This window comes from Erinaceus europaeus, chromosome 2, assembly GCF_950295315.1.
Source record: "Erinaceus europaeus chromosome 2, mEriEur2.1, whole genome shotgun sequence".
In the NCBI taxonomy this organism is placed as follows: domain Eukaryota; kingdom Metazoa; phylum Chordata; class Mammalia; order Eulipotyphla; family Erinaceidae; genus Erinaceus; species Erinaceus europaeus.
Window position 1 is genome coordinate 60,802,029 of NC_080163.1, and position 26,674 is coordinate 60,828,702.

At 42.2% G+C, this 26,674-nt stretch overlaps 2 protein-coding genes across 3 annotated transcripts in view; one reads left to right on the top strand and one right to left on the bottom strand.

Annotated features, from left to right (window-relative positions):
* HOOK3 (hook microtubule tethering protein 3) overlaps nt 1-17,408 on the bottom strand; it is a 103,630-nt gene extending 86,222 nt beyond the window's left edge. Inside the window, exons 1-2 of the mRNA XM_060181586.1 lie at nt 17,043-17,408; nt 3,675-3,760 (exon numbers count right to left, since the gene is read on the bottom strand). Coding sequence (XP_060037569.1) covers nt 3,675-3,760; nt 17,043-17,099 — 143 coding nt within the window. The 5' untranslated portion in view covers nt 17,100-17,408. The remainder of the gene's footprint in view (nt 1-3,674; nt 3,761-17,042) is intronic.
* A 155-nt stretch (nt 17,409-17,563) lies between these two features.
* RNF170 (ring finger protein 170) overlaps nt 17,564-26,674 on the top strand; it is a 36,684-nt gene continuing 27,573 nt past the window's right edge. The window contains exon 1 of one of the 2 annotated variants that reach the window (XM_060181695.1): nt 17,564-17,798. The gene's annotated coding sequence lies outside the window, so the exon portion shown is untranslated. The remainder of the gene's footprint in view (nt 17,799-26,674) is intronic. The other variant, XM_007522744.3, reaches the window with a different exon arrangement.

The window sequence follows — 26,674 nt, forward strand, 5'->3', positions numbered from 1 at the left end:
TGGAGTTGGTGTATTGCACCAAAGTAAAAGACTCGGGTGGGTGGGACAGTTCAGGTCCTGGAATATGATGATAGAGAAGGACCTAGTGAGGGAGGGTTGTACTGTTATGTGGAAAACTGGGAAATGTTCTGCATGTACAAAGTATTGTATTTTACTGTTGACCGTAAACCATTAATTCCCCAATAAGGAAATTAAAAAAACAAAACAAAACAAAACATATCACTCACAATCCTCTAAACTCATAAAAAAAAAAAAAAGACATTTGTTCTCATTTTCTGCTATACTGCTGAAAATCAGCAATCAGATACAAAGCAGGTTCTCAGTAAATAGTGATATCTGTGTACTGAAACACAACTGGAAAATAAGTTCGGTGGTGGCACACCTGGGTAAGTACATACCTGGGTAAGTATACAATCCTCTAGTCCCCACCTGCAGGAATGGTGAAGCATGATGATCTGACTACTCCCTCAGATAAAAAGAGGACTTAGTTTTAAGTTTTTAAAATTTTCTTAAAAATTTATTTATTTTCCCTTTTGTTGCCCATGTTTTTTATTGTTGTTGTAGTTACTATTGTTGTTATTAATGTCGTTGTTAGGTAAGACAGACAGAAATGGATAGAGGAGGGGGAAGACAGAGACGGGGAGAGAAAGATAGACACCTGCAGCCTCGCTTCACTGCCTGTAAAGTGACTCCCTTGCAGGTGGGGAGCCAAGGGCTCGAAGTGGTATCCTTATGCCAGTCCTTGTGCTTTGAGCCATGTGCACTTAACCCGCTGCACTACCGCCCTATACATTTCTCTTTTACTAATCTTCGAATTTGTATCATAGCAGTGATTATTTCTGGTGACATGTCTTTGCTCCTAAAAACTCCATTATACATCTCTGATAAGTAAAGCACTTTTCTGGATAAACACCATCCTGTTATTAAACCTTATATAATAAAGAAACTCCCAACAGAACATCTCATATTTAGTCTATATTTAGATTTCCTCCATTACCCTAAAAAATGTCTTATTTATTTATGATAGAGAAATTGAAAGGGAATGGAGACATAAAGGAAGAGAGAGACAGACACCTGAAACACTGCTTCACAAGCATGAAGCCCCCTACAGGTGAGTACCAGGGTTTGAACATAGGTTTGTGCTCACTGTAACATGATGCTCTACTGGGTGTGCCACCTTCTGGCCCCTGAAAATGTTTTTGGTTTTTTCAAATGAGATCCAAAAACAATCCATTGTATTTTCTTTTTGAAGTTGTGATGATAAAAGAAAATTAAGCCAGGCAGGAAAATTCCATTTCCCTCATAAATGAGCACATACACTAATAGTTTCCTATTTCCTTTTAATACCACGCACATCCCAGTGAAGGTGCTATAAACAGAACTCAAAATTTGGCAAGATATAATCCCAAGAATTCCCTTCTTGGAGGCTGATCGGTAGTGCAACGGGTTAGGCGTGAAGGATCCCAGTTTGAGCCTCCAGCTCCCCACCTGCAGGGGGGTTGCTCCACAACCGGTGAAGCAGGTCTGCAGGTGTCTATCTCTCCCCATCTCTGTCTTCCCCTCCTCTCTCCATTTAATAAATAAATACATAAATAAATAATAAAAAAATAAGTCTCTTCTTTCACATGTTATTATTCAGGCAGAGCACAATAGAGGGGCAGGAAGCTATAGAAAGTCACTTCCTATTTTATCAAAGTAGACACTATTTCTTAAGTCTTCTTCCTTCCCTTAATGTAAAGGGAAAGGGTTTTTACTCTGTGAAGGTTGAAAGGGCTGGGGACTTTCCCCAGGACCCCAATACAAGATGTACTCACTATGCATCCTCTAAGATCTTACAACAATACTTAAGGTAACATCAAGAAATCTCTAAGCTACACAACTACTGCTCATACTGTCAATTATGGATTTTTATCTTTGTCACTAGATAATCTAGATCAAGGAGATCAAAGAAACTTTCTTGAACCTCTAAGGACTTATGAGCTGTCTTGTACATAAACTCCCTTCTCCTTTAACCGCCCTTGCCTCTGCACCCACAACTTGCAGTCCTTAAAGAGACTTTGCACACATGGCAATCACCTTCCTAGGTGAGCTATCTTGCTGGCCCTATACATTATTCTTGTCTACTAGTTTCTGTGATAGAAACTTATTCAAATTAACAGTGTCAAAAATTCATTTACTAGGGCTGGGAAGATGGCATAATGGTTCTGCAATAGACTTTCATGCCTCAGGCTCTTAAGTCCCAGGATTAATCCCCAGCACCACCATAAGCCAGAGCTGAGCAGTGCTCTGGTCTAAGATAAACAAACAAACAAACAAACATTTATTGATACATACCTGTGAAGATCAACATACCCACAAACAGCTTTTATTATGAACTTCAGTCAAGTCTCAATCCAGTCAAAGACTAAAAATTATTATGTCACTACTTAAGCAGTGACCATGAAAATCACAATGTCACTTGTTTCAGAATGCTATACTCAGGGCTGAGTCAGATTTCACTTTAATTAATTAATTTTTATTTTAACCAGAGCACTGCTGAGCTTTGGCTTATAGTAGTGCTGGGGACTGAACTTGGGACCTGGGAGTCTCAGGCATTATAGTCCTTTGCACAACCATAATGCTATCTCCCTAATCCTGGGTCAACTTTCAAATAAGTTTATTTCCTTAGCTCCATCACAATGTATTTGTGCCCGGGCATGTGTCATGTAAGTTACAGAAGTGATAACAAGCAACAATTTTCAAGCAGGAATCCCTAGTTGTAAAAGCACAGATAAGATTCTCTGAAATGCAGGCATTTGAACTAATTCTCTTCTGAGTAATTCTACAAAGCTCACTACAAAGTGAACAAGAAGAAGAATCCAGAGTAATATGATGGATTTTCAACAAAACTGCAGGTAATCCTAGCTAGTCATATGTAAATATTTTATTATCATCAGGCTGTTGAGTGCTCATGGCTTTCAAAGTTAAAGCTATCCCTAAATTTGCAGGTAATCCTTTACTTGAAAAATTCCTGGGACCTGGCGGTGGTACACTTGGTTAGGTGCTCACATTACTGTGCACAAGAATGCAAGTTCAAGCCTCTGGGTCCCCACCTATAGGAGGAAAGCTTCACAAGGGGTATAAGCAGTTGCTGCAGGTCTCGGTCCTCTCTACCTTCCCCTCCCCTCTAAATTTCTGTCTCTATCCAATAATAAAAAAAAAAAAAATGCCCTAAAAAAAAATTTCTTAGTTAAATGTTGAAGAAAGCTACACAATCTAATCTATAATCATATTTTCAAAATATTTAGAAGAATCAGGTATGTTTTTATATATCCCAAATATTTCATCACTTCAGTAATTCAGTGAACATGAACAGAATGGCACAGACTGAACCATAAGGTACTAACATTATTATTTATTTATTATTATTAACAATATTATATATCTATATCTATCTATCTATCTATCTATCTATCTATCTATCTATCTATCTCTATATCTTTTACCAGAGCACTGAGCAGCTCTGTCTTACATGGGGGATTGAAACCTTGGGCTTTGGAGCCTCAGGCTGCCTTGTAGCTTCTGTTCTATGTGCAGCATACATTTCATGTAAGCACCTATATTTTTGGTCATGCTTTTAATCTAATCAACACTCATTTATAAGAACATGCATTAAGTGAGTTATTTATTCTTACATCTTTTGGAGAACCTGGGCCATCACAACCCCATTCGTTAAATCTTCTATGGTCTGGCATGGTGCCTCTACATTAAATGTCTGGATCTGGAAAAAAGAAAAAGGAAGATTCCATGGTTATCTACACAGAAAATATATGTTTTTTGTTTGTTTGTTTGTTTTTAGGTGATTCTTTCATCCTGAGAAGTAGAACAAAAATCAGAATAGTTGCAAGTTTCTTCTCTTTGGGGAAATTTCTTACAGTGTATTACTGTAATTCACGCCCCTTTTATAAGAGAAATTCTGGTGCACACTTAGTGATGTCCCAACATCCATTCTCCTCAGACAGAGAGTATCAATCTATGAAAGTCCTGGTACTGCCTTCATCCAACTCAAACACTTACTGGCTTTGGGATACCCAGGGTAAAGTGAATATGGCCCTTAACCTTCTGGCTAATAAAAGCTCATTTTCTCTTGATGCGGATAAGTATGTTGTTTCAATTGCCACTAGTATGTCATACATCTTACAACTACTAGGGGAATCATTTAATGAGAAGATTAGGTCGCTGCAGTGGATGCCAGGAAAAAAACCAAGTCTCATTGAATGCTAAAGAGAACTTCAGGTCTCTGAGGCCAAAGCTCAGACACCAAATTAATAAATTTTAAAACCTCCTACTACATGAGATAATTTCTTCTTTAATCCTGGGAAGAGTGAACAATGTGTTACTCAAAGCTAAAATATCACCATACAGATGTGAAGTCATGTTCAGCTGGTTTGCTAAGTATTCTTTATTTCTTTTTGTCATTGCTGGGGCTTCACCACTCTAGGTCAACATTTTCAAAGTCTCTCTCTCCCTCTCCCCCACCTCTCTCTCTCTCTCTCTCTCTCTCTCTCTCTCTCTCTGAGAGAGAAGAACAAACACCAAAGCACTGAAACTCCCTCCAGTTTGTAGGAATCAGTTTGAACCTGGGCAACCTGGGTCATGTACAGGGCAAAGCAGGTGTCTTCCCAAGTGAGTTATCTTAGGCAGGGATAAATAATGGTTATGCAAAGAGACTCTTATGCTTGAGGCTCCAAAGTCCCAGGTTCAAGCCCCTTCTCTCCTCCAAGAACCAGAGCTGAGTAGTGCTCTGGGGGGAAAAAAGTGAATTACCTTACTAATCCTAGATAATCTTTTAATTTAATTTTTTTTAAAGCCATAGCACTCACTGCTCAGCTGGCTTATGGTGGGCCTGTGGATTGAATCTGGGGTCTCAGGTGCCTCAGGCACAAAATCTGTTGTGCATTGCCTGCCACTAGTTCTATCTCTCCAACACACCAGATTTTTTTTTATTCATCTCCAGAGTTATCACTGGGGCTCAGTGCCTACACCACAAATTGACTGCTCCTGGAGGCCATTTTTCCCATTTTTGTTGCCCTTGTTGTTTTGATTGCTATTGTTGTTGGATAGGACAGAGAGAAATCAAGAGAGGAGGGGGAGACAGATAAGACACCTGCAGACCTGCTTCAACGCCTGTGAGGTGACCCCTGCAGGTGGGGAGCTGGGGCTCTAACTAAGATCCTTATGCCAGTCCTTGCACTTTGTACCATGTGTGCTTAGTCCAATGTGCTACTGTCTGGCCCAGATATTTTTTTAAATCTGTAAAATATATATAATGTATAAAACTAAAAATGTATGAAAAGTACATCTTAATTAGTACAAATTCTATACTGGTCAATGTTATATGGCCATGAAATGTTATTTTCCTGAGTAGAAATTATTTCTGCGAGTAATAATATATATATTATATATATAATATACGTTATTATATATAATATATCCGGGAGTCAGGTGGTTAAGCGCAGATAGCTCGAAGCACAAGGACCTGCATAAGGATCCTGGTTTGAGCCCCCAGCTCCCCACCTGCAGGGGAGTTGCTTCACAGGAGGTGAAGCAGGTCTGCAGGTGTCCATCTTTCTTTCTCTCCCCATCTCTGTCTTCCCCTCATCTCTCCATTTCTCTCTGTCCTATCTAACAACAATGACATCAACAACAACAATAATAACTACAACAATTAAAAAACAAAACCCAAGGGCAACAAAAGAGAAAATAAATAAATATAAGAAAATTATTTTTAAAAAATATCTAAGCAAACAGTGATTTTTACCAGTAGTACAACTAGTATTTAGATGGACATAAATCACAATGCATAGGCATTGTGATTTATGTCCAAAAAGTTCAAAACCTCACTCAGATTATAGACTAGTAAAATGAGAATTACAGGATGTATAAATAACAAGCACTACAATTAGAAATGAGAGAAAAAAAAAAAAAGAAATGAGAGTGAGATAGAATACAGTGATGAAAAGTCATATTAGGGGACCATACAGAAGATCACACATGTTCTACTGTGCAAGGACCAGGGGTCAAGTCCCCTGCCCCCACCCGTGGGAGGAGGGTGTGACTTCATAAGTAGTGAAACAGTGCTGCAGGTTTCTCTCTCCCCCTCCCCTTGCAATTTCTTTCTCTTTCCCAAATAAATAAATAATTGAGATTTATACCCTATTAAGACAATTCTGGGAGTCGGGCAGTAGCACACCGGGTCGAGCGCACGTGGTGCAAAGTGCAAGGACTGGCATAAGGATCCCGGTTCGAGCCCCGGGCTCCCCACTTGCAGGGGAGTCGCTTCACAAGCAGTGAAGCAGGTCTGCAGGTGTTTATCTTTCTCTCCCCCTCTCTGTCTTCCCCTCCTCTCTCCATTTCTCTCTGTCTTATCTAACAATGATGACATCAATAACAACAATAATTCTAACAAGGGCAACAAAAAGGAATAAAATAAATAATAAAATAAAACAATTCTGACTACAGAGAGAAAGGCTACTGAAAGAGGCAAGGAAACCTACTTTAGTATTTTTATTTATTAACATAAATGAGGTCAAACTAGGGAGTGAAAACAGCAATACTGATACTAAAGTTCAGATGACCATATCCTTTATACAGTTTTACTCATTCCTGGAAGTAAAACTGTTGGATTAAAGTGTATACATATTGTCCAACTACCCTTAATAAATGCTGGAATAAAGTATGCTCTTAAAAGTGGCTAAGTGCTCCCTTTCTAATAATATTACCATCTATTTAATCTTTAAAAAGAAAACCTGTTAAACAAGTTCATGCTTTCATGAACTCTACCACTGAGCCTCTTCTTGACCTTATTTCTTACTTTTTATGAAATACAGGTGGAGTTCTATTTGTCTTTGTTGCTCTTATGTGGTGCAGAAGATCAAACCTAAGCACTAAGAAGCAGGTACTCGCCCGTGGAGCCACCTCCCTGGCCCTATGAGAATTACATCAATGGTACGGTCACAAAGTTAATAGATTTTCATGTAGGTGTCTACTTGGGAGAGGTGATAAAAAGGTCCTCCCAAACACATCTATCCAAAACATCTGTGTTTATCTATGTTTATACCAGCACAATTTGTAATAGCCCAAACCTGGAAGCAACCTTGGAATCAAAAAAAAACAGATGAGTGGCTAAGAAAGTTGTGATAAATACACACAATGGAATAGTAAGCTATTTAAAATGATGAATTCACTTTTGTCATCTCTCTGTGGATGGAGCGTCAATAAAATCATGTTAAGTGAGCTAAGTCAGAAAGAGAAAGATCAATATTGGATGATATCACTCAGACAGAAACTGAAAATAAGAACAAAAAGGGAAACACAAAGCAGAACTTGGACGGGGTTTGGTGAATTGCACCAAGCTAAAGGACTCTGGGGGGGGGGTGGCTTTCAGGTCCTGGTACAAGATGGTGGAGGCTGGGGGTGAGAGTGTTTTGCAGAAAACTGCATTTTTTTTTTTGTTATTTTACTTTTTTAAAATACTTTTTTTGAAATTAATTTATTATTGGATAGAGACAGACAGAAATTGAAAGGGGAGGAGGAGATAGAGAGACAGAGACAGAGAGACATCTGCAGCCCTGCTTCATCACTCATGAAGCCTTCCCCCTACAGATGGGGACCAGGGGCTTGAACCTGGGTCCTTGTACACTGCAGTGTGTGCGCTTAACCAGGTGTGCCACCACCTGGCCCCATTATTTTACTTTTTAAAAAAGTATTTAATATTGGATAGAGACAGAGAGAAATTGAGAGGGGAGGGGGATATAGAAGGGTGGAAGAAAGGGTGGGGGGTAGATAGCATAATGGTTATGCAAAGAGACTCTCAGGACTGAAGCCCCAAAGTCCCAGGTTCAATCCTTGACACCACCATAAGCCATAGCTGATCTGGTAAAAAAGAAAAAATGTAAAAGAAACAAACAAACAAACAAACAAAAAAAACAGAGAGAGGCACCTACAGCACTGTTTTACCACTCATGAAGCTTCCCCTATGCAGGTGGGGGACCAGGGGATTAAAACCAGGCCCTTGCTTACTGTAATGTGTGCCATGTGTGCCTTTAATCAGGTGCACTACCATTTGGCCACCAAACTGAGAAATTTTACACATGTACCAACTTTTTAATTTAATTTAATTTATTTTTACTTATTGGAGAGACAGCCAGAAGTCGAGAGGAAGGGGGAAGAGAGACACCTACAGCACTGCTTCATACTTGCAAATCTTTCCCCCTGCAGGTGGGGACCAGGGGCTCGAACCCAGGTCCTTGAGCATTGCAACATGTGCTCTTAACCAGGTGCACCACCACCTGGCCCCACCAACAATTTTATTTACTACTTACTGTAAACCATTCCTCCTAATTAAAAGGCAAGCCCTGACATTAACCTAGTATCACGGCAGTGATTCCATAAATAGTGCATGAGACAAATTGTATCTGCAGGAATTAATTCTGAATTTTACTCATGCTGTTCCCAGGTGCTTCCTCAATATGGTGGTAACAATGCAGTTTAAACAAACAAATAATAAAAACCACTTGCTTTCATTTTCTATTTGCTAAATCAATCTCTCGTACTTTTCTTTAGAAGGAAAAAAAGAGTCAACAGTGAGAGCTATGTCTCACTATTTACTACTAACCTTGGCAGCACATTTATACAGAATAAGCTCTACTTGAGTTACTGGACTGATCTAATTTCTACCCCCAGACTTGCTCCTTATTTGGATATGACTTTGAATAGGACACTTAATGTCATTCATTCCATTAAGAAACTGATCGTGCAAAGTGCAAGGACTGGCATAAGGATCCCGGTTCAAGTCCCCGGCTCCCCACCTGCAGGGGAGTCGCTTCACAAACGATGAAGCAGGTCTGCAGGTGTCTATCTTTCTCTCCTCTCTGTCTTCCCCTCTTCTCTCCATTTCTCTTTGTCCTATCCAACAACAATGACATCAATAGCAACAATAACAATAACAACAAGGGCAACAAAAGGGAATAAATAAATTAAAAAAAAAAAAAAAAAGAAACTGGTCATCCAGGTCGGGTGGTGGTGTACCTGGTTAAGTGCACGCGCATGCGCATGCGCGGACACGCGGACACACACACACACACACACACACACACACACACACTACAGTATACAAGGACCTAGGTTCAAGCCCCTGGTTCCCACCTGCAGAAGGAAAGCTTCACAAGTGGTGACATAGTGCCGCAGGTGTCTCTCTCCCTCTCTATCACCCTCTGCCCTCTCAATTTCTGGCTATCTCTGTCCAATAAATAAATAAATAAATAAAGATAATAAAAAAAACTTTAAAAAAAAGGGAAGAAACTGATCATCTGGTAGGGTGACATATTGTTCAAAGAATGAATGGAAGTTGTGGTACATATACAGAATGGAATACTATGCAGCCTGTTAAAACAATGGGGACCAGGTGGTGGTGCACTGGGTGCACTATGCCTGAAGATATGGATTCGAGGCTCTGATCCCCACCTGCAAGACAGCCTCAGGAAAAAAAAAAAAAAGATAGCCTCAGGAATGGTGAAGCAAGTCTGCATGTATCTTTCTCCCTACGCCCTCTCATTTTCTATCTGTAAAAACAAACAAAAAAAGAAAGTAGAGATGGCCACTAGAAGTGGTGGATTTCTCATACAAGCACTGAGTCCTAGCAATAAGCCTGGTGGCAATAAAAATAAGTAAATAAATAAAAATAAATGAGGAGGTTATCTCCTTTGCAATTATCTTGGTCAGAATTTGACGGTATCATGTTGAGTGAAACAAGTCAGAAAGAAAGATCAATATCAAATGATCCGACTTATAAGTGGAACTTAAGAATAAATAACAGAGAAGTTAGAGAAGTAGCTAGGGAAATGGCTCAGCTGGTGGCAGAGCATCAGACTTTCATGCCTGAAGTCTCTGGTTTAATCCCCAACATCACATGTACCAAAACGGTTCTTTGGCTTGTTTCTCTCTCTCCTTTGTGCCTCATGTGTAATGTTCTCTCTCATATGTAATAATAATAATAATTATAATAATAAAATAAGTCTTAAAAAAAAGTTAGGGAAAACATAAGGTGAAACTTGGACTGGGTGTGTTGTAATGCATCAAAACAAAGGACTCTGGGAGAAGTAGGACAAGGGACAGGATGAAGGGACATTGATGCCCTGATGTAAGACCTAAGGGAGGGGAACCTAGGATGGGGGAATAGGTGGGCATCACATTTGGAAAATGCAGGCAAGTCTAGCACCCTACCTGCTGTAGAGGTTTTCAAACATTCTTTACTCTGCCTTGGATCTGGAAAGAAATAGTTAGTTGCTTAATGAAGTTGACAGATATCCACTTCTGCTTTGCAAGCAAAGTAAAGCAGATCTCTGAAGAGTTTCCTGTGAGTGATGAAATGATCCTGGAATTAGATAGTGGTGATGGTTGCACAATCTTGTGATTATACCACCAAACTGTACACTTAAAAAAATGAATTGTCAGGGGTCAGGCAGTAGCGCAGCGGGTTAAGCGCACGTGGCACAAAGCAAAAGGACTGACGTAAGGATCCCAGTTCGAGCACCTGACTCCCCACCTGCAGTGGAGTTGCTTCACAGGTGGTGAAGCAGGTCCGCAGGTGTCTTATCTTTCCCTCCCTGTCTCTGTCTTCCCCTCCTCTCTCCATTTCTCTCTGTCCTATCCAACAACTAACGACATCATCAACAAAACAATAACCACAATAAGGCTATAACAACAAGGGCAACAAAAGGGGGGGAAAATGGCCTTCAGGAGCAGTGGATTCATGGTGCAGGCACTGAGCCCCAGCAACAACCCTGGGGGCAAAAAAAAAAAAATGAATTGTCTGGCTCATGAATTACATTTTAATTAAAAACAAAATAACTATTACCTACAAGTTCTCATAAACTCAAGTTAACATGTGCAGGAAGGTTCAGGACAGCAGAACAAAAGTTAAGGATAACTGCACCCACTTACATTAAGGTATGAAATTCTCTGAAGTCTCATAACCTCTTTTTTAATTCCAAGTTCCATTAACACCCAACCTCCATCTCACCATCCCCTGGGAAAGTATAAGACCAGTAAAGCATGAAACAGTATCCCTATGGGGTAAGTCTGTTACCTAAGTAGCATGCTGGTTGTAACTACCAGAGGCTTTCTGTGGGCATCTACCACACAGAGGCTAGTTTTTTCAATGTCTGAAATCGTAGAGCATCTTGTTCTCAACAAATGTTAGTATTACTAAGATTAATAAATGCTGCTCTAGAGCAGTAATTCTTAAAGTGTAATTTCCAAACCAACAACAGTATCACCTGCACACTTGTTAGAAATTACAAGCTTGGGGCTGGGTGGTGGCGGCGCACTTGGGTAAATGCCCACACTATAGTGTGCAAGGACACAGGTTAAAGCCCCTGGTCTCCACCTGCAGGGGGAAAGCTTTACAAGCAGTGGAGCATGGTGTCTCTGTCTCTCTTCCTCTCTGTCACCCCCTTGCCTCTCAATTTCTGGCTGTCTCTATCCAATAAATAAAGATAATAAAAATAATTAAAAAAAATAATTTAAAAAAATTCACAAGCTCAGGTCTCAGTACAGAACTACTGAATTATATAAATGCAGGACAAGGGGCCAAACAATTAAGTGTTTTTAGAAGCCCTCCAATGATACAAGGTCAGTATTAAAGCATGAGAATTGCAGTGGATTAAGAGCAGCTGGAGTGAAGTACAAAGACCGGCGTAAGGGTCCCGGTTTGAGCCCCTGGCTCCCCATCTGCAGGGGAGTCGCTTCACAAGTGGTGAAGCAGGTCTGCAGGTGTCTAGCTTTCTCTCCCCCTTCTCTCTCTATTTCTCTCTGTCCTATCCAACAACAACAACAACAACAACATCAAAAACAGTAACTACAACAACTGGAGCCGGGTGGTGGCTCACCTGGTTGAGCACAGATGTTACAATACACAAAGACTCAGGTTTGAGCCCCCAGTTCCCACCTGCAGGGGGAAAGCTTTGCAAGCAGTGAAGCAGGTTTGCAGGTGCCTCTCTGTCTCTCTCCCTCTCTATCACCCCCTTTCCTCTCAATTTCTGACCGTCTCTATCCAATAAATAAATAAAGATAATAATAAAAAAATTAAAGAAAATAACAAGGGCAACAAAAAGAAAAAAATATTAAAGCATGAGAATCACTGATGTTAAACTTAATACAAACACAGTGGTTACTCATTCAAAGTGACCCGTTAGTATGACACAAAATCAGGGTCTAAACCCAGATTAGCCAATAATGTCAGAAACTGATCCTTTAAAGTTTTAAATTTTACTTTAATGTGGTCTGGGAGGTAACACAGTAGATAAAGCATTGCACCCTCAAGCATGAGTTCCCAAATTCAATCCCTGGCAAAACATGTCCCAGAGTGATATCTGGTTCTTTCTTTCTCTCTCCTCCTACTTCTCTCTCTCTCTCTCTCTCTCTCTCTCTCTCTCTATCTCTCTCGCCTCCAGGGTTATTGCTGGGGCTTGGTGCCTGCACCATGAATCCACTGCTCCTGGAGGCCACCCCCCCTTTTGTTGTCCTTATTGCCATTGATGTTGTTGTATAGGACAGAGAAATCGAGAGAGGAAGGGAGACAGAGAGGGGGTGAGAAAGACCCTTACACACCTGCAGACCTCTTTCACTACCTGTGAAGGGACACCCTGCTGCAGGTAGGGGGCTAGGGGCTTGAACCAGGATCTTCACCGCATGTAGGTCCTTGTGCTTTGTGCCATGTGTGCTTAATCCATTGTGCTAACTGCCTGACCCCACTCGTGAAGCTTTCCCCCTGCAGGTGTAGACCAGGGACTTTGAACCTGGGTACTTGCGCACTGTAGTTCGTGTGCTTGACCAGGTGTACCACCGCCTGGCCTCGCCTATCTTTCTCATTAATTAATAAATATTTTTTAAAATTTTGTTTTAACCAAAGCATCAGTCAGTTCTGGCTTATGGTGGTGCCAGAGAGTGAATCTGGGACCTCAGAGACTTGGGCATGAATCTTTTTTGCTTAACCATTATGTTTTTGGGTTGTTGGGAAAGTCATAATGCATCTTTACATCATTAAAAAATAGTCACCCAAGATATGGAACAGTGAATAAAGCTTGGACTCACAAACAGGAGGTCTCGAGTTCAATCCCTAGCAGCACATGTACCAGAGTGATGTCAGGTTCTTTCTCTCTTATTTTTCTTATTGATCAATCAATCAATAAAATATTAAAAATATATATCATGACCTTTCCGACAATCCAAGATCTCCCCAGAGAAAACCCACCAGGAAAAAAAAAACCATTTATTGGGTGGGAGTAGATAGCATAACGGTTATGGAAACAGACTCATATCTGAGGCTCCAAAGTCCCAGGTTCAACTCATCATAAGCCACAGCTGAGTGAAAATAAGTAAGCAAAATTAAAAAAGCATTTATTTTATGAGAAAAAAAGACTAGAGCATTGCTCTTGGTAAGGAATCAAACCCAGGACCCTAGTCACCCCCCCATACTCTTTTTTTAAAAATTTCTTTATTGGGGAATTAATGTTTTACATTCGACAGTAAATACAATAGTCTGTACATACATAACATTTCTCAGTTTTCCATGTAACAATACAATCCCCACTAGGTCCTCTGTCACCCTTCTTGGATCTGTCCCCCCATACTCTTTTAATGACAATGTTATAATGACTTAATTAAAAGCGAAACATTAGCGTTTAAACATTATGTGCTTCAATTTTTGTACACCAGACTTCATTCCTCCACTAGAGGATAAAAATTGTTAGCTGAGTGCAGTTAGGCACAGCAGAATGGAATGGGGGCCCTATCATCATAAAAATTGTAGGCTGAGGGTGGAGGGGGGGGTAAGATAGCATAATGGTTATGCAAACAGACTCTCATGCCTGAGGCTCTAAAGTCCCAGGTTCAATCCCCCCGCACTACCATAAGCCAGAGCTGAATAGTGCTCTGGTAAAAAAAAAAAAAAATTGTAGGCTGCTAAATAAGTAATGAGGATATGTAAATTAATGTGGCTGAACTTCCCAGAAGAAATGTACTTAGCTTACAATTCTTTTTTCCACCTGAGTTTTTTGCCATTAACTAGTAGCATTTCAGACTCTTTTCGGAAAAGGTTTTCAGTTTCTAAAGCCCAGGCAAGAGCAATCTTTTCACACAGAGCTCAACAAATTAAGTTTGACAGGTGTTACAGGCAGGGCAAAATTTCCAAACAGGTAAGAATAAGTTTTGACTCAGAGGGTGGGGAGAGGAGGTAGAGTGGAAATTTTCAAGTACATCCTGCTGAACTTGCCTGAAGTACAAACGTGAATTCAGAATTTAAGCTTAAGATGTTTTCCACTGGAAGGGTGACATTGTCTTTTCATACGTATTCCTTTCAACAAAAATTTGAAGCATTTGGGGCAATGAGATGGAGTCTGTAAAGGTATCTAACAGTCAGTCAGTTAGTAGTCCTTAATCTAGTGCGTGAGCTTTCATTATTTTAAGCACTGCTAGTGGAAGAATTTCTAAAACACACACATATCTTTTATTTCAAACTGCTATGCAACAACAACAAAAATTGGATGATATTCATGGTCACAGTCATGATGTCAATAATTCCCTTCAAGTCGAAGAGGCTGTTGGTCCAAACACAATCAACTAACTGAACTTCAGTTCTTGGGCAATCTATGCCACTGACAATTGTCTGTACTTTGCTAAGTGCTGCAGTTACCTTCTAGTTTGCTATGGACAAAGAAACCAACCACCGAGTAAAGAGGCTAAGTGTTCATGTAAAATGAAGTAAATGACTGGAAATGGAAGTATTTCTTTGGAGTGTATTATATACTCCCCCCCCCCTGTGGTTTGGGAATTGTGTCAATATTTAGCAGTAACCTGACCATTAGATTTGATGGACACATGAAACTGAATGCATATTTTTGACTACTTCAGACACTTTCCACAGACATTTATTTTGCTTTTTACAAGAACAAAAAGAGGACAAACAGCAGCATTTAAACTCAACTTTATTTAGAAACATTTCAATCTACAATGTTTTAAAAATGTTTCCATCTTTTGTGTGTGTGGGCTCTGCCCTTAAATGTTGTCATTGAAAATCTCTAAATTTTGTCTTCTCTAGAACTTTTGCTTGATAAATGACTATTCAAGAAACCTTTCCTACAATGCTATCCTTGACCTCTCCAGATAGCTTGATAATCAGGGTTAACCCTGTGCCATCATTTTATCAGATTCTTAATAGATTCTCACACACATTGTCTGCTTGTTAGCGTTCCTCCAAGTTTTCCAATGATTTTCCCCTCTATATTTCACTAGTATTTCTCAAATAACTGAAATGACTAACACCTTTTGGCACATATCCTCCATACACACCTGTTTCCATAACTTTTCTTTGTAGATTTTAAACAATGTGGACCTACTCCAGATAACAATTAGCCTTTGTATCTTGCCTTTTTCCCCCACCCAAAGAAAGGCACTGCTTGCAATGAGGCAAAAATGAGTATCTTCAGATACTCAATCTTCGGTTTACAACCTCTTGTCAAATCCATTCCTCTTACAAAAGGGTCGAAGAATTTGGTCATTTTCATCTTTCCCATGCCTAGTCAACCATGATCAATCACATCATGCAGCTAATATCAGTCTCTCCCATTCTAAAATACAGCAGTGATACTCTGCTTTTCCTCCAGGTCGTATACATCTTTCATTTGTTACTAAAACAATGAAATCCATATCTTTCCCTGAGCTTGGGATCCACAAAGTCGTAAGCTAAACCTTAACTATTACTGCAAACCATCTGAAATCTCAAGAGTGGTCTGCTATTAAGTTATCAAGAAGCTCTGCCTCTACCATTATATATATATATTTCTTCATAAAACAATCTGATTCGTGCCACAGCTTAATCTTTAAAACAAAAACAAAAACTCGAGAGTATTTTCATGACCTTCGTTGCAACCAACCTAAGGCAACAAACAGGTCCCGAAACTTTTCACCTAAGTGCCCCACACAGGAGCGAGGAATAGCACCACTCAACAGAATTTCTTTGACATCTACTTTATGCAAAAGTGCTGGAGGCATCTCTACAAATTTACTCGTATTTTATTGTGGAAACGACACTGACTTATTTTAACAAGTAAGCAAACGGATGCTTCCAAAAAAGGAGACACACACACACACACACACACACGCGTGCGGGATTTCCCTATCAGAGTCTTGTAGAGACTGATAAAGGCAAGATTGTCAGCATCAAAATTGAGCACGATGACTTCAAAACACAACGTACAGAAAAGCGTTTTAAGAATGCGAAATCAAAACAAAAAAATTCAAAAATTTTGAAGGAGGACCCCCTAATTAGGTGACCCCCTAATATGCCGAGTACCATTACTGGGTTTTAAAAAGAAAAAAGAAAAAAAAAAAAAGTACCTGCAGGCTGTTAGCTTTCTAACCACTGTCAAGTGCAGCGCGTGCGGAGCCCCAGGCCCCCCCGCCCCCCGCCCCGCAGGCTTCCCGGCTCTTTTCCCGCGGCCGCGCTTCCTGCCCGGCGGCCGTGACCACAAAGGCGGTGGGGGTGGGGGCTGGGGGGACGCCGTAGCCCGGGGTCTCCAAGCCGGGCGGCGGCGCGGGGCCCGGAGAAGCGCCCGCTCCCGTCAGCGGCGAACAACAACGCTACGCTCGTAATGACAGAGCCGCCTGCACCCCGTCATTAGCCGCCACCGGGCCGGTTTCCACTCGCAACGCAGCCAACACTTCCCGTCGGACAAGTTTCCCTCGGACCCGGGGCCGAGCTGCCCCCTGTGCCCTTCCCCACCCCCACCTCCCTCCAGCCCCCGACCCGCTCCGGGACGCGGCGTAGACACCGGCGACCCCCCCTCCCTTACCGGCTCCGCCCGCCCCGGGCCCCGGATGTGACGGCACCGCCGCCCCCGGCGCTCGCCCCCCGGGACCGGCGTGGGGTTCCCGGAAAAGCGGCCTGGGGTGTAGGGGTGTGGGGTGTGTGTGTCTCCCCCGCCGCGGCGGACAGCACCTACCCAAGTGAGGAGGCTCTCGCACAGCTCCACCCGCTCCACCGACTCCACGTTGAACATCTTCCCCTGGGGAGGGGTCGGGGTCTTGAGGCGGGGTGTTTGGCGGCGCCTCCCCACCTCGCCACAGGCCGCTGCCGCTCGGTGTAGGGCCGCGTCGGAGGGTCCGGGCAGCTGACCTGGCCTCGGGTCCACCTTCTCCTCCGGGCCGGGCCGCTGACTCTCCCTGCAGCGGCGGCAGCGGCTCCCGCACCTTCACCCCCGGGCCCCTCCTTTTCCTTTCACTCGGGGCCGCGCGCCCGCCGCCGCGCGTGCGCGCGCGCTCGCCCCCTCAACCACGCCCGCAGCCTCCGCGTCTCCGCCTCCCCTAAACCCACACGTCCTCCTCCTCTCCGCCGCGCCGGCCCCGCTCTGGGCCCCGGCAGCCCAGTCACTGCGCACAATCGCGCTCAGGCCTCCCCGCCTTCTCGCCGCCGCGTGCGCGCGCGCGCTCCCGCTGTCGGCCCGCGGCGTTGTCGCGGCGCGCGCGCGCGCGCGCTCGGCCCAGGCGGCGGCGACGGCGGCGGCGGGCTCCCCCGCCCTGTCCGCTGGCTCGCTCGCTCCCTTCACGGAAGCGGGGCAGTGCGCGTGCGCCTGCGCCCTCACTCCAAATTAAAAAGAGACAGCTAGTGGTTGCCCGGGAGAGTGGCGGGGTGCCGTCCCCGGAAATAATCTCTAGTCTCCGGCGCCGGGACTTGGCGAGGTAGCCTCTGCGGTGGAGAGGTACGCGCCCCCTCCCCCTCCCCGGCCCGCGGCCCCGGGCGTGGAGCGCGCGGCCGGCCACGCCCCCCCCCAGGAGCTGGGCCCCGGGAGCCGCCCGCCGGGCTCGGCGTGTGCTGGACTGCGGTGGGGGTCACGGCGGGGCTCCCCGGCTCCTCTGGGCGGGAGGACTTGCTGCCAACCCCTCCATTCCTCGACACACACGCCCGGGGTTCCGTCTTTCTTCGGGAGACCCCCGGGACTAAGTCCGGAAGGCACTCAGCTCCGGGTCCTGAATTCCCGGGAGACCGGGGAAAGGCCGACGTGGCTGGTAGCTCCGTGGTCCTCCTGGTGCTGGTGCTCTGGGCGGGCGGCGAGCAGAGCCCGCGGTCCTTAAGGGCTCAGCTCCCTGAAATCTTGCAGCTCTTGCAGCAGGGAGGGAATGTGCGTCCACTGGCCGGTCTAGACCCTCCACGGCTCCCAGGGCCCGAGCTCCCTTCAAGATGAGGTGGCATCCTCGTCCCGGTGCGCTCACCCTTTTGGAGGAGTGAGTCTCAGTTGGATTACCAATGAATTTTTATTATTATTAGTGATTTACCAATGAATTTTTATGCGCCATGAACATCCAACATACAAGTTTAAAGAACAAGCAATGGGCTGGGGAGACAGCATAATGGTTATGCAAGAGACTTACTCTTTGAGACTCCAAAGTCCCACGTTCATTCCCCAGCACCATCATAAACCAGAGCCGCACAGTGCTCTGGTTGTTCTCTGTGTGTATCTTTTTTTTATTTTTAAGATTGTATTTATTTCTGAGAAAGGTAGGAGGAGAAAGAACCAGAGATCACCCAGGCACATGTGCAGCCAGGGATCGAACTCGGGACCTCATGCTTGAGAGTCCAACGCTTTATCACTGCGCCACCTCCCGGACCACCTCTGTGTGTATCTTTACCTCTGTGTCTGTCATTTAAAATAAATAAATAAAAAGAACAAGTAATGAAAACACTCAGACTTAAAAACCTTTTTAGGGCGTTGGGCGGTAGCACAGTGGGTTAAGAGCATGCGCACAAAGCCAAGGAAGGACCTGCTTAAGGATCCTGGTTGGAGCCCCAGGCTCGCCACCTGCAGGGGAGTCGCTTCACATGTCTGCAGGTGTCTTTCTTTTTTTTTTAAATTATTTTTAATTTTTTTTTTAACCAGAGCACTGTTCAGCTCTGGCTTATGGTGGTGCAGGGGATTGAACCTGGGACTTTGGAGCCTCAGGCATGAGAGTCTGTTTGCGTAACCATTATGCTATCTACCCTCCTCAGAGGTGTCTATCTTTCCTCCTGTCTTCCTCTCCTCTCCATTTCTCTCTGTCCTATCCAACAACAACGACATCAATAATAACAATATCTACAGCAACAATAAAAACAAGGGCAACAAAAATAAATATAAAAAACTTTTAAACTTATTTTTTTATATTTATTATTTATTTTTGCCTCGGGTTATCGCTGGGGCTCGGTGCCTGCACTACGAATCCAACTGATCCTGTGGCCATTTTTTGGATAGGATAGAGAGAAGTTAAGAGAAAGGGAAGACAGGGAGAGAGAAAGATAGACACCTGCAGACCTATTTCACCGCTTGTGAAGAGACTCCCTTGAAGGCGGAGAGGCGGGGCTCCAACCGGGATCCTTGCGGGAGTCCTTAAGCTTCATACTGTGTTCGCTTGTTTTTAACTTTTATCTCGAGTCCACCTTTCTGAGCACAGTTCTTTCTATAAGTCTGACTTGTGAAAGTTGTTTACTTTTCCTTATAACTTTGCCCTCTGTTTTTGCATGCTAAAACAGCGTAGTTCTACCTTGCCTGTTTTTCAGTTTTTATGAATGGAATCGTGTGGCTTTCCGTTAGTAAATTTATATTACCTTCAGGTAATTTTCATTGTCGCCTAATATTTTGGTGTATGAATGAACATAACATTGTATACTTTCTACTGTTGAACATTTGGTGTGGGGCTAGTAAAAACAATGCTGTAAGCATTCTTTTTTTTTTTTTTTTTGCTATAAGCACTTTTTTTTTTTTGGTACGTGGGTACTGGTACAAATGTATAGAATTTGGGATACATGCTTTAGAGTCTTTGCATAAGAGATGCAAAGCTTTACCAGATAATGTCAGATTTGTATTTGGGTGTGCAAAATTTCTTCCTAGGTTATGTCTTAGGTTTGCAGTTCCTTGAGCTCCTCTATGCACCCACCTTTTCTAAAGAGCATGTATTGCCACTGAACTGTGGAGCTAGCCTAAAGTTTTAAAGAATGTCTTTCACAGTGCCGGTGTATTATTATTACTATTACTACTATTATTGTGTAAATGTGAAAAAAAAAGTCTCAGTGGAAGTCTTCTCTGTGGTCTTTTAAATAATCTTCCCTACATCAACGGTAGAGAAACCTTTAGAAATGCTAAGTATGTATCTCACCCACCATTGTTTCCTGTATTGATTGATGCCTCTGGATCTTTGTCAAACCAGAGTTCTTACATTCCAGAATCTCTGGTACTAACAAGGCATGTAGAATCAATCAGTAAGTATATGTTACATGACTTAATCTTGATTCAAGTACAACTTGCCTTTGGATGTGAACAAGATTCTAGCTAGCCTTTTCTGTAGGATGCTGTTGTGTAGTCATGGAACTCCGGCTGCTCAGGTTTTCAAGACTCTGACATAGTTGACCCAATTTTCCTTTTCCTTTCTCTCACTCTCTCCCCCCATATATATATATATATATATTTTTTTTAAATTAATTTACTTTCCCTTTTTTGTTGCCCTTGTTGTTTAAAATTGTTGTAGTTATTGATGTTGTTGTTGTCGGATAGGACAGAGAGAAATGGAGAGAGGAGGGGAAGACAGAGAGGGGGAGAGAGAGAGCGACTCCCCTGCAGTTGAGGAGCTGGGTGCTTGAACAGGGATCCTTATGCAGGTGAGCCACCTATGCTTAACCTGCTGCGCCACAGCCCGACTCCCTCCCCCTCTCTTTTTTAATTTAAAGTTCCCTCTTCCAAGTTTGACTGGCCATTCATAATGTTTTATGCACGGTATTACAGTGTTTTGAGGTTTTATTTTGTAGCTTCAATTGCCCTTTGCAAAGGAAACTAGACTAAACATAATCTACACTATAAATTATATTACAGGCTTCATGAATGTGAACAATTGTCTGCAAAAGCTATATGGCCATCAAATTTCTACTTGATCTTGGGTAAAATGACCCCCTTTGGAAGTCCTAGAATTCCTTCTATTTCTTTATGGCAGTTTTTGTTGTTTTCCCCTTCTGAAAGCTTTGGGAAAGACTGAAGAGAAGTGGGTGGAACTTATTTTAGCTGTGTCTTCACTCTAATTAGTTGTAGGCTAGTTCTCATCTGTAACTGTTTATCAGATTCAAATAAACATGGTAATGTTTATTTGAATAAACATGGTAGTGTTATTTATTTGAATAAACATGGTAGTGTTCCCAAGTTTTCCCCAGGAAATATATACTTAAAAGTTTGATCAAAGAGTTTAGGATGCTACACAGTGCAGTTATGAGATGGCATGGCTAAATTTTATGGTTCTGCTGATTCCTTAACAGTTGTTAATAATAGTAATTAAAATATTACAGCTTCCATTTACAGAGTGCCTATATGATATGCCAGGTAATAAGCTAAATGCTTTCCCATTCATTATCTTTTTATAAACTCTGAAAAACAAGGCTGTTTTTATTTTACCCCCAAAGTGGTAGTCTTATGTACTATACATGTGAGGAAATAGAAACTCAGTCTTTACATACAGAATTACATAGTTGTCTGAAGCATTTATGCTTCTCTGACATATTGAGCTACTTGCAATTAGCTAAAAAAAAAAAAAAAAAAAGGACCAGCAACATTTCATATTTGACAGGATCCTGTGACATAGATTTGATATCATATTCTATAAATTTAATAACCTTGTCTTGAGGTGTGGAATAGTTAGCATTTAGTGGTCCCTACAAAGTGTCTTACATAGTCTCTGTACACTGCTTAAAGGAGTAAGATGAAGTGAGTGAATTTAGCAGCTGTGCTTAACTAAGTGCTGTGGTTGATGTGGGTACCTCACAAAACCCTTCACTTAGATCTTTGGACGGCAACATCAAGAAATGGTGGCTAGGGCCAGGCAGTGATGCTCCTGGTATAGTGCACACATCACTATGCTCAAAGACCATGTTCAAGTCCCTGATAGTCCCCACCTGTAGTCAGGGTGGAGCAGTGCTTCAGCTGTCTCTCTTTTCCCCTCCCACTATCTTTCTACCTCTGTCTCTATCAGAGAAAAAAAGAAAGGAAAAAAAAAAGGCCACCAGGAACTGTGGAGTCATCATGAAGGCAATAAGCCCCAGTAAAAACCCTGGTGGCAAAGACAAAGAAGGAAAAAAGCAGTGACTAGAGAGACATGTATGAATGGGACTAGAAACAGCCATTTTATCTTTAAGCACTGAAGCCTAATTTTCCTCTCTCAAGGAAAAAGCAAGCTCTGGCTTTAATTTTAATTAGTTAACCAATTAATTATTGAACAGAGACAGAAATTGAGAGGGGAGGAGAGGGAGATAGAGAGGGAGTGAGAGAGACATCTGCAGCACTGCTTCACCATTTGTGAAGCTTCCCTCCTGCAGGTAGGCACCAGGGACTTGAACCTAGGACCTTGTGCACTGTAATGTCAGGTGCACCACCGCCTGACCCTGCTTTAATCTTTATTGTTAAAGTAAAAATAATCCAGACTGTGTAGCAATATCCTGGGAAAAAAATGAAGATTTGGCTCTTGTAGTTCTATTCACCCCTTGTAACCACTTTAACCTTTCCATTTCTCTTTGCAAACTCCCCCCACCCCATTCCAAATTTCTCTGGACTGGAGAAATGTAGTAGTGGCAGAGAGCTAAGAAACCCTCAAATCCAACTTTCTGTATCTTGCAGAAGATGAGAGGTCCTAAGAGATTAAGTGGGTCACAATTATAGTGGAATTGGAAGTAAATCTCAGTGCTCTTACTATCCAAGTAGCAATGCCTGGGCTAGCTGAGAGCCTGTGCTGTTCTAGCAATAGATGAGGCTTCCCTGTGAACAGCAGAGGTTGGCAAAGAGAAATTTTGATTGTCTTTAGAAATCATTTGGGAATTTGATATATTATGTCTTTTCCTCAAGTAGAAAACATTCCTGGGCAGGGATAGATAGCATAATGGTTATGCAAAGAGACTCTCAAGCCTGAGGATCCAAAGTCCCACCCAGGTTCAATCTCCTGCACCATCATAAACCAGAGCTGAGCAGTGCTCTGGTAAAAACAAGCAAGCAAATAAACAAACAAAGAAAGAAAACATTCCCTTTTTATTTAAGATGTCATTGTGGCCCTGGAGGTGGGTCACAATGGCTAGAGCATTGGGCTTAAAAAACGATGAGGTCCCGAGTTTGAATCTCTAGCATTGTAAGTACTAGAGTTGATGTTCTAGTTCTCTTTCTCCCCTTCTCACATATTAATGTTGCTTATTTTTATGACAGAGAGACCAGAACACTAAGTCATCACATATCATGCTGGGGATTGAATGCCTAGCTCCATACATACAGGGATGTAGTCTACTTGTCAGGACAATTCCCTCCCACCAGAAAGTTTTATTATTTTTGTTCATCCCCTATACTTTTAGACTGACCTCTTCCCAAACCAGGGTGGTGTTATATCTCACTGTGGAGTCACTAGCTCCTACAGTTTCACTTTTATTGTAAGACAGATAATTGCCAGAAATTCAACTGTTGAAGCCCCAACAAGAAGGTCAGACAAGATCAGCTCCCCAGGTAAGAGATCTGAATTTAGACAGCATTTCCACATAGTGTGCAGATACAGCTAACTTCTGTTCTCAGAAACTTGTCACCATTCTGATCTCCTCTTCCCGTCAGTTCTAGCATCTTTATTTGGCGGTATTAGAATTTATGGAAATAAAAAGTAGCTCCTTGTTTCAACAACATTGGGAACTTTTACTGTAAAGTTGTGCAAATGACATGATAAAGGTGTGCATGTTAAAGTATCCTAGATCGCTGAGCTCTTGGACTTGTGATATCTTTTTAAAAAAGATTCCCTTTTGTTCTCCTTGTTTTATTGTTATAGTTATTATTGTTGTCGTTGTTGTTGGATAGGACAGAGAGAAATGCAGAGAGGAGGTGAAGACAGAGGAGGAGATAGACACCTGCAGACCTGTTTCACTGCTTGTGAAGCGACTCCTCTGCAGGTGGAGAGTCAGGGTCTCCAACTGGGATTCTTCCGCGGGTCCGCCGGTCCTTGTGCTTTGCGCCACCTATGCTTAACCTGCTTCACTACCGCCCGCCTCCCATTAAGTAATATCTTAAGGAAGTCTGCTATTTGTGTAGGTCCTTGCATAATAACGTTTTGTTCAACTTCTTTCGTCATGACTGAGGGAAAAAACCCTGATTCACAGCAGGGACCATTGTGTATGGAATTTGTGTCCAGGGACTTCAATTTTCTTCCTCATCCCAGTAATACACATAAGGTTCACGGGTATGTCTAACTAGTCCCAGTTAAAACAAATAGTGGGTATGAGTGTGCCCCACAATTGAATAATGTCTTTTTTCAGGACTGGTGCCAAGGAGGGCCCTGGTCTGACGTGACTCTGAATTAGGATGAGCAGTTTGGAAAAATAAATGAGTGAAGGCAAATCTTGTTAAAATTAGAAGTGTTTGTGGTCCGGGAGGTGGTGAAGTGGCTAAGGCACTAGACTCTCAAGCATGAGGTCCTGAGTTTGATCCCCGGCAGCACATGTACCAGAGTGATGGCTGGTTCTTTCTCTCCTCCTACCTTTCTCATGAATAAATAAATAAATTCTAAAAAAAAAAAAAAATTAGAAGTGTTTTTGGGTCTTTTTCATAATGAGACGGAGTTTCTCATGAGAGAGGCAGAGAGGGGGCAGAAGCCAGAGCATGTACCACTCCTTTATGTAGGGGGCAAATTGGGAACCTCAGGCATGCTCTGCCTGGCTCAGTGATTTCTCCAGCTGCTGAGCTGGATCTTTCTTTAGTTTGGTAACATTTTGTGACCAAAAATATGCTGTAGGTACTCAACTCTTGTTTATATCAATCGACCTATGGTGAAACTGATTTCGTTATGCCACTTCACTTAGAGTTGTAGGTTCTAAGAGCCTGACAATAAAGGATTATAATTGAGCATTTCCTTTATTTATTTATTCTTTTTTTTTTAATTGGGGAATTAATGTTTTACATTCAACAGTAAGTACAATAGTTTGTACATGCATAAAGAGCATTTCCTTTATTTATTTTAGGTACATAATAAGATTTTAAGTTTTACTATTAGAGAAAGGCTTCAGTACTACAGTTTCTTTTACTATCTGATTTTTCCCCCTTTTCTATTTATACATGGTGAATTCTGTGACATCCACAGTACAATGCGGAAAAAAGGGGGCTCTGATCTTCTTGAAATTTTTACTTGGTGTGGTCTGGTTGGTATCACAGTGGATAAAGAAAGCATTGGACTCTCACGCATGAGGTCCTGAATTTAATCCCTTGGCAGTACATGCACTAGAGTGATACCTGGTTCTTTCTCTCCTCCTGTTTTTATCATTAATAAATAAAATATTTTTAAAAGAATTTATTTATTTATTTATTTATTCATGAGAGAGATAGGAGGAGAGAAAGAACCAGACATTACTCTGGTACATGTGTTGCTGGAAACCGAACTTGGGACCTCATGGTTGAGAATCCAATGCTTTATTCACTGTGCCACTTCCAGGACCACTAAATAAAATCTTTTAAAAAATAAAAAAAGAGAAAATTTTACTTGGTATTCAGGAGTAAGAAAAGAACATAAGGAGCATAAGGAGTATTTTACTTCACTAAAATTCAAGGAGCTAAACTTGAAGAAGAGCATTTGGTGTTGGCATCTTCTAATTCTGCTTTTAAAAACCCCTTCTGTTTCATTTGGTTTAAATCCCCCCTGCTTAACACTGCATTCTATTTACATAACCACTGTATTCTATTTACATAACCACTGCTGTCTATTTACATAAATCACTTTTACATTTACATAAAGCACCACCTTCCCTACAGGGCATTGGTGGTTTAGTGGTAGAATTCTCACCTGCTCCACCCCCTCTCCTTGTCACACTCTGATCCTCTCCTTGTCATACCCTGATTTTCACCAGTCACTTTTCTCTCCACCCTCTCTGCGTCACATCCTGTTCCCACCCTACTGGGCTAGTATATTTATAAGGACAAGATTGTTTGTAGTTTTGAATTTACCTTAGCTCGGCTTAGATTGTGCTGCGTCCTGCATGAATAAAGAGATACTGCCTACAACTCAACCATGAGTCCCTGGTCGTCTGTTACCGCCCGTGCCCGTGAAGCCAGCCCGGCAAAAACGACAATTTGGTATCTTTATTATAAAAATTATAAATGGCTGACAACCCATAGTAATTATTTTTCTTAAAATGACTCTGTATTCCTTCAAAATAACGTGTTGAGCAAAGTGGAAAGAAGTCATCAGTGAGGGAATCTCTACTGGAGTTCTACTTCATTGTAAGTAGGCATTAGATGGATAGCTCCCTAGATAGCGTGTGTGCCTTGCCATACGTGAGGCCTCCTTTCTAGCTGCGGCACTAAATAGGACATTCTATGGCACTGGAAAATGCATGATGCTGTGGTGCCTCTATCAGGTCGAAAAAGTGTCCCCTGAAATGGTGGAATTTGTGCATCTAAGAGGTCCTGGCTCCACACACAGAAAAATTTAAATATATTCCAGCACCAAAAGTTCATAGCTAGTCAAAGTAAAACAGAAAAATTAGTAAAAAGTTTATTGGCTACATACTAAGAAGATAGTTGCATGGAAACTGGGTACAGAAAATCCAAAACAGTGG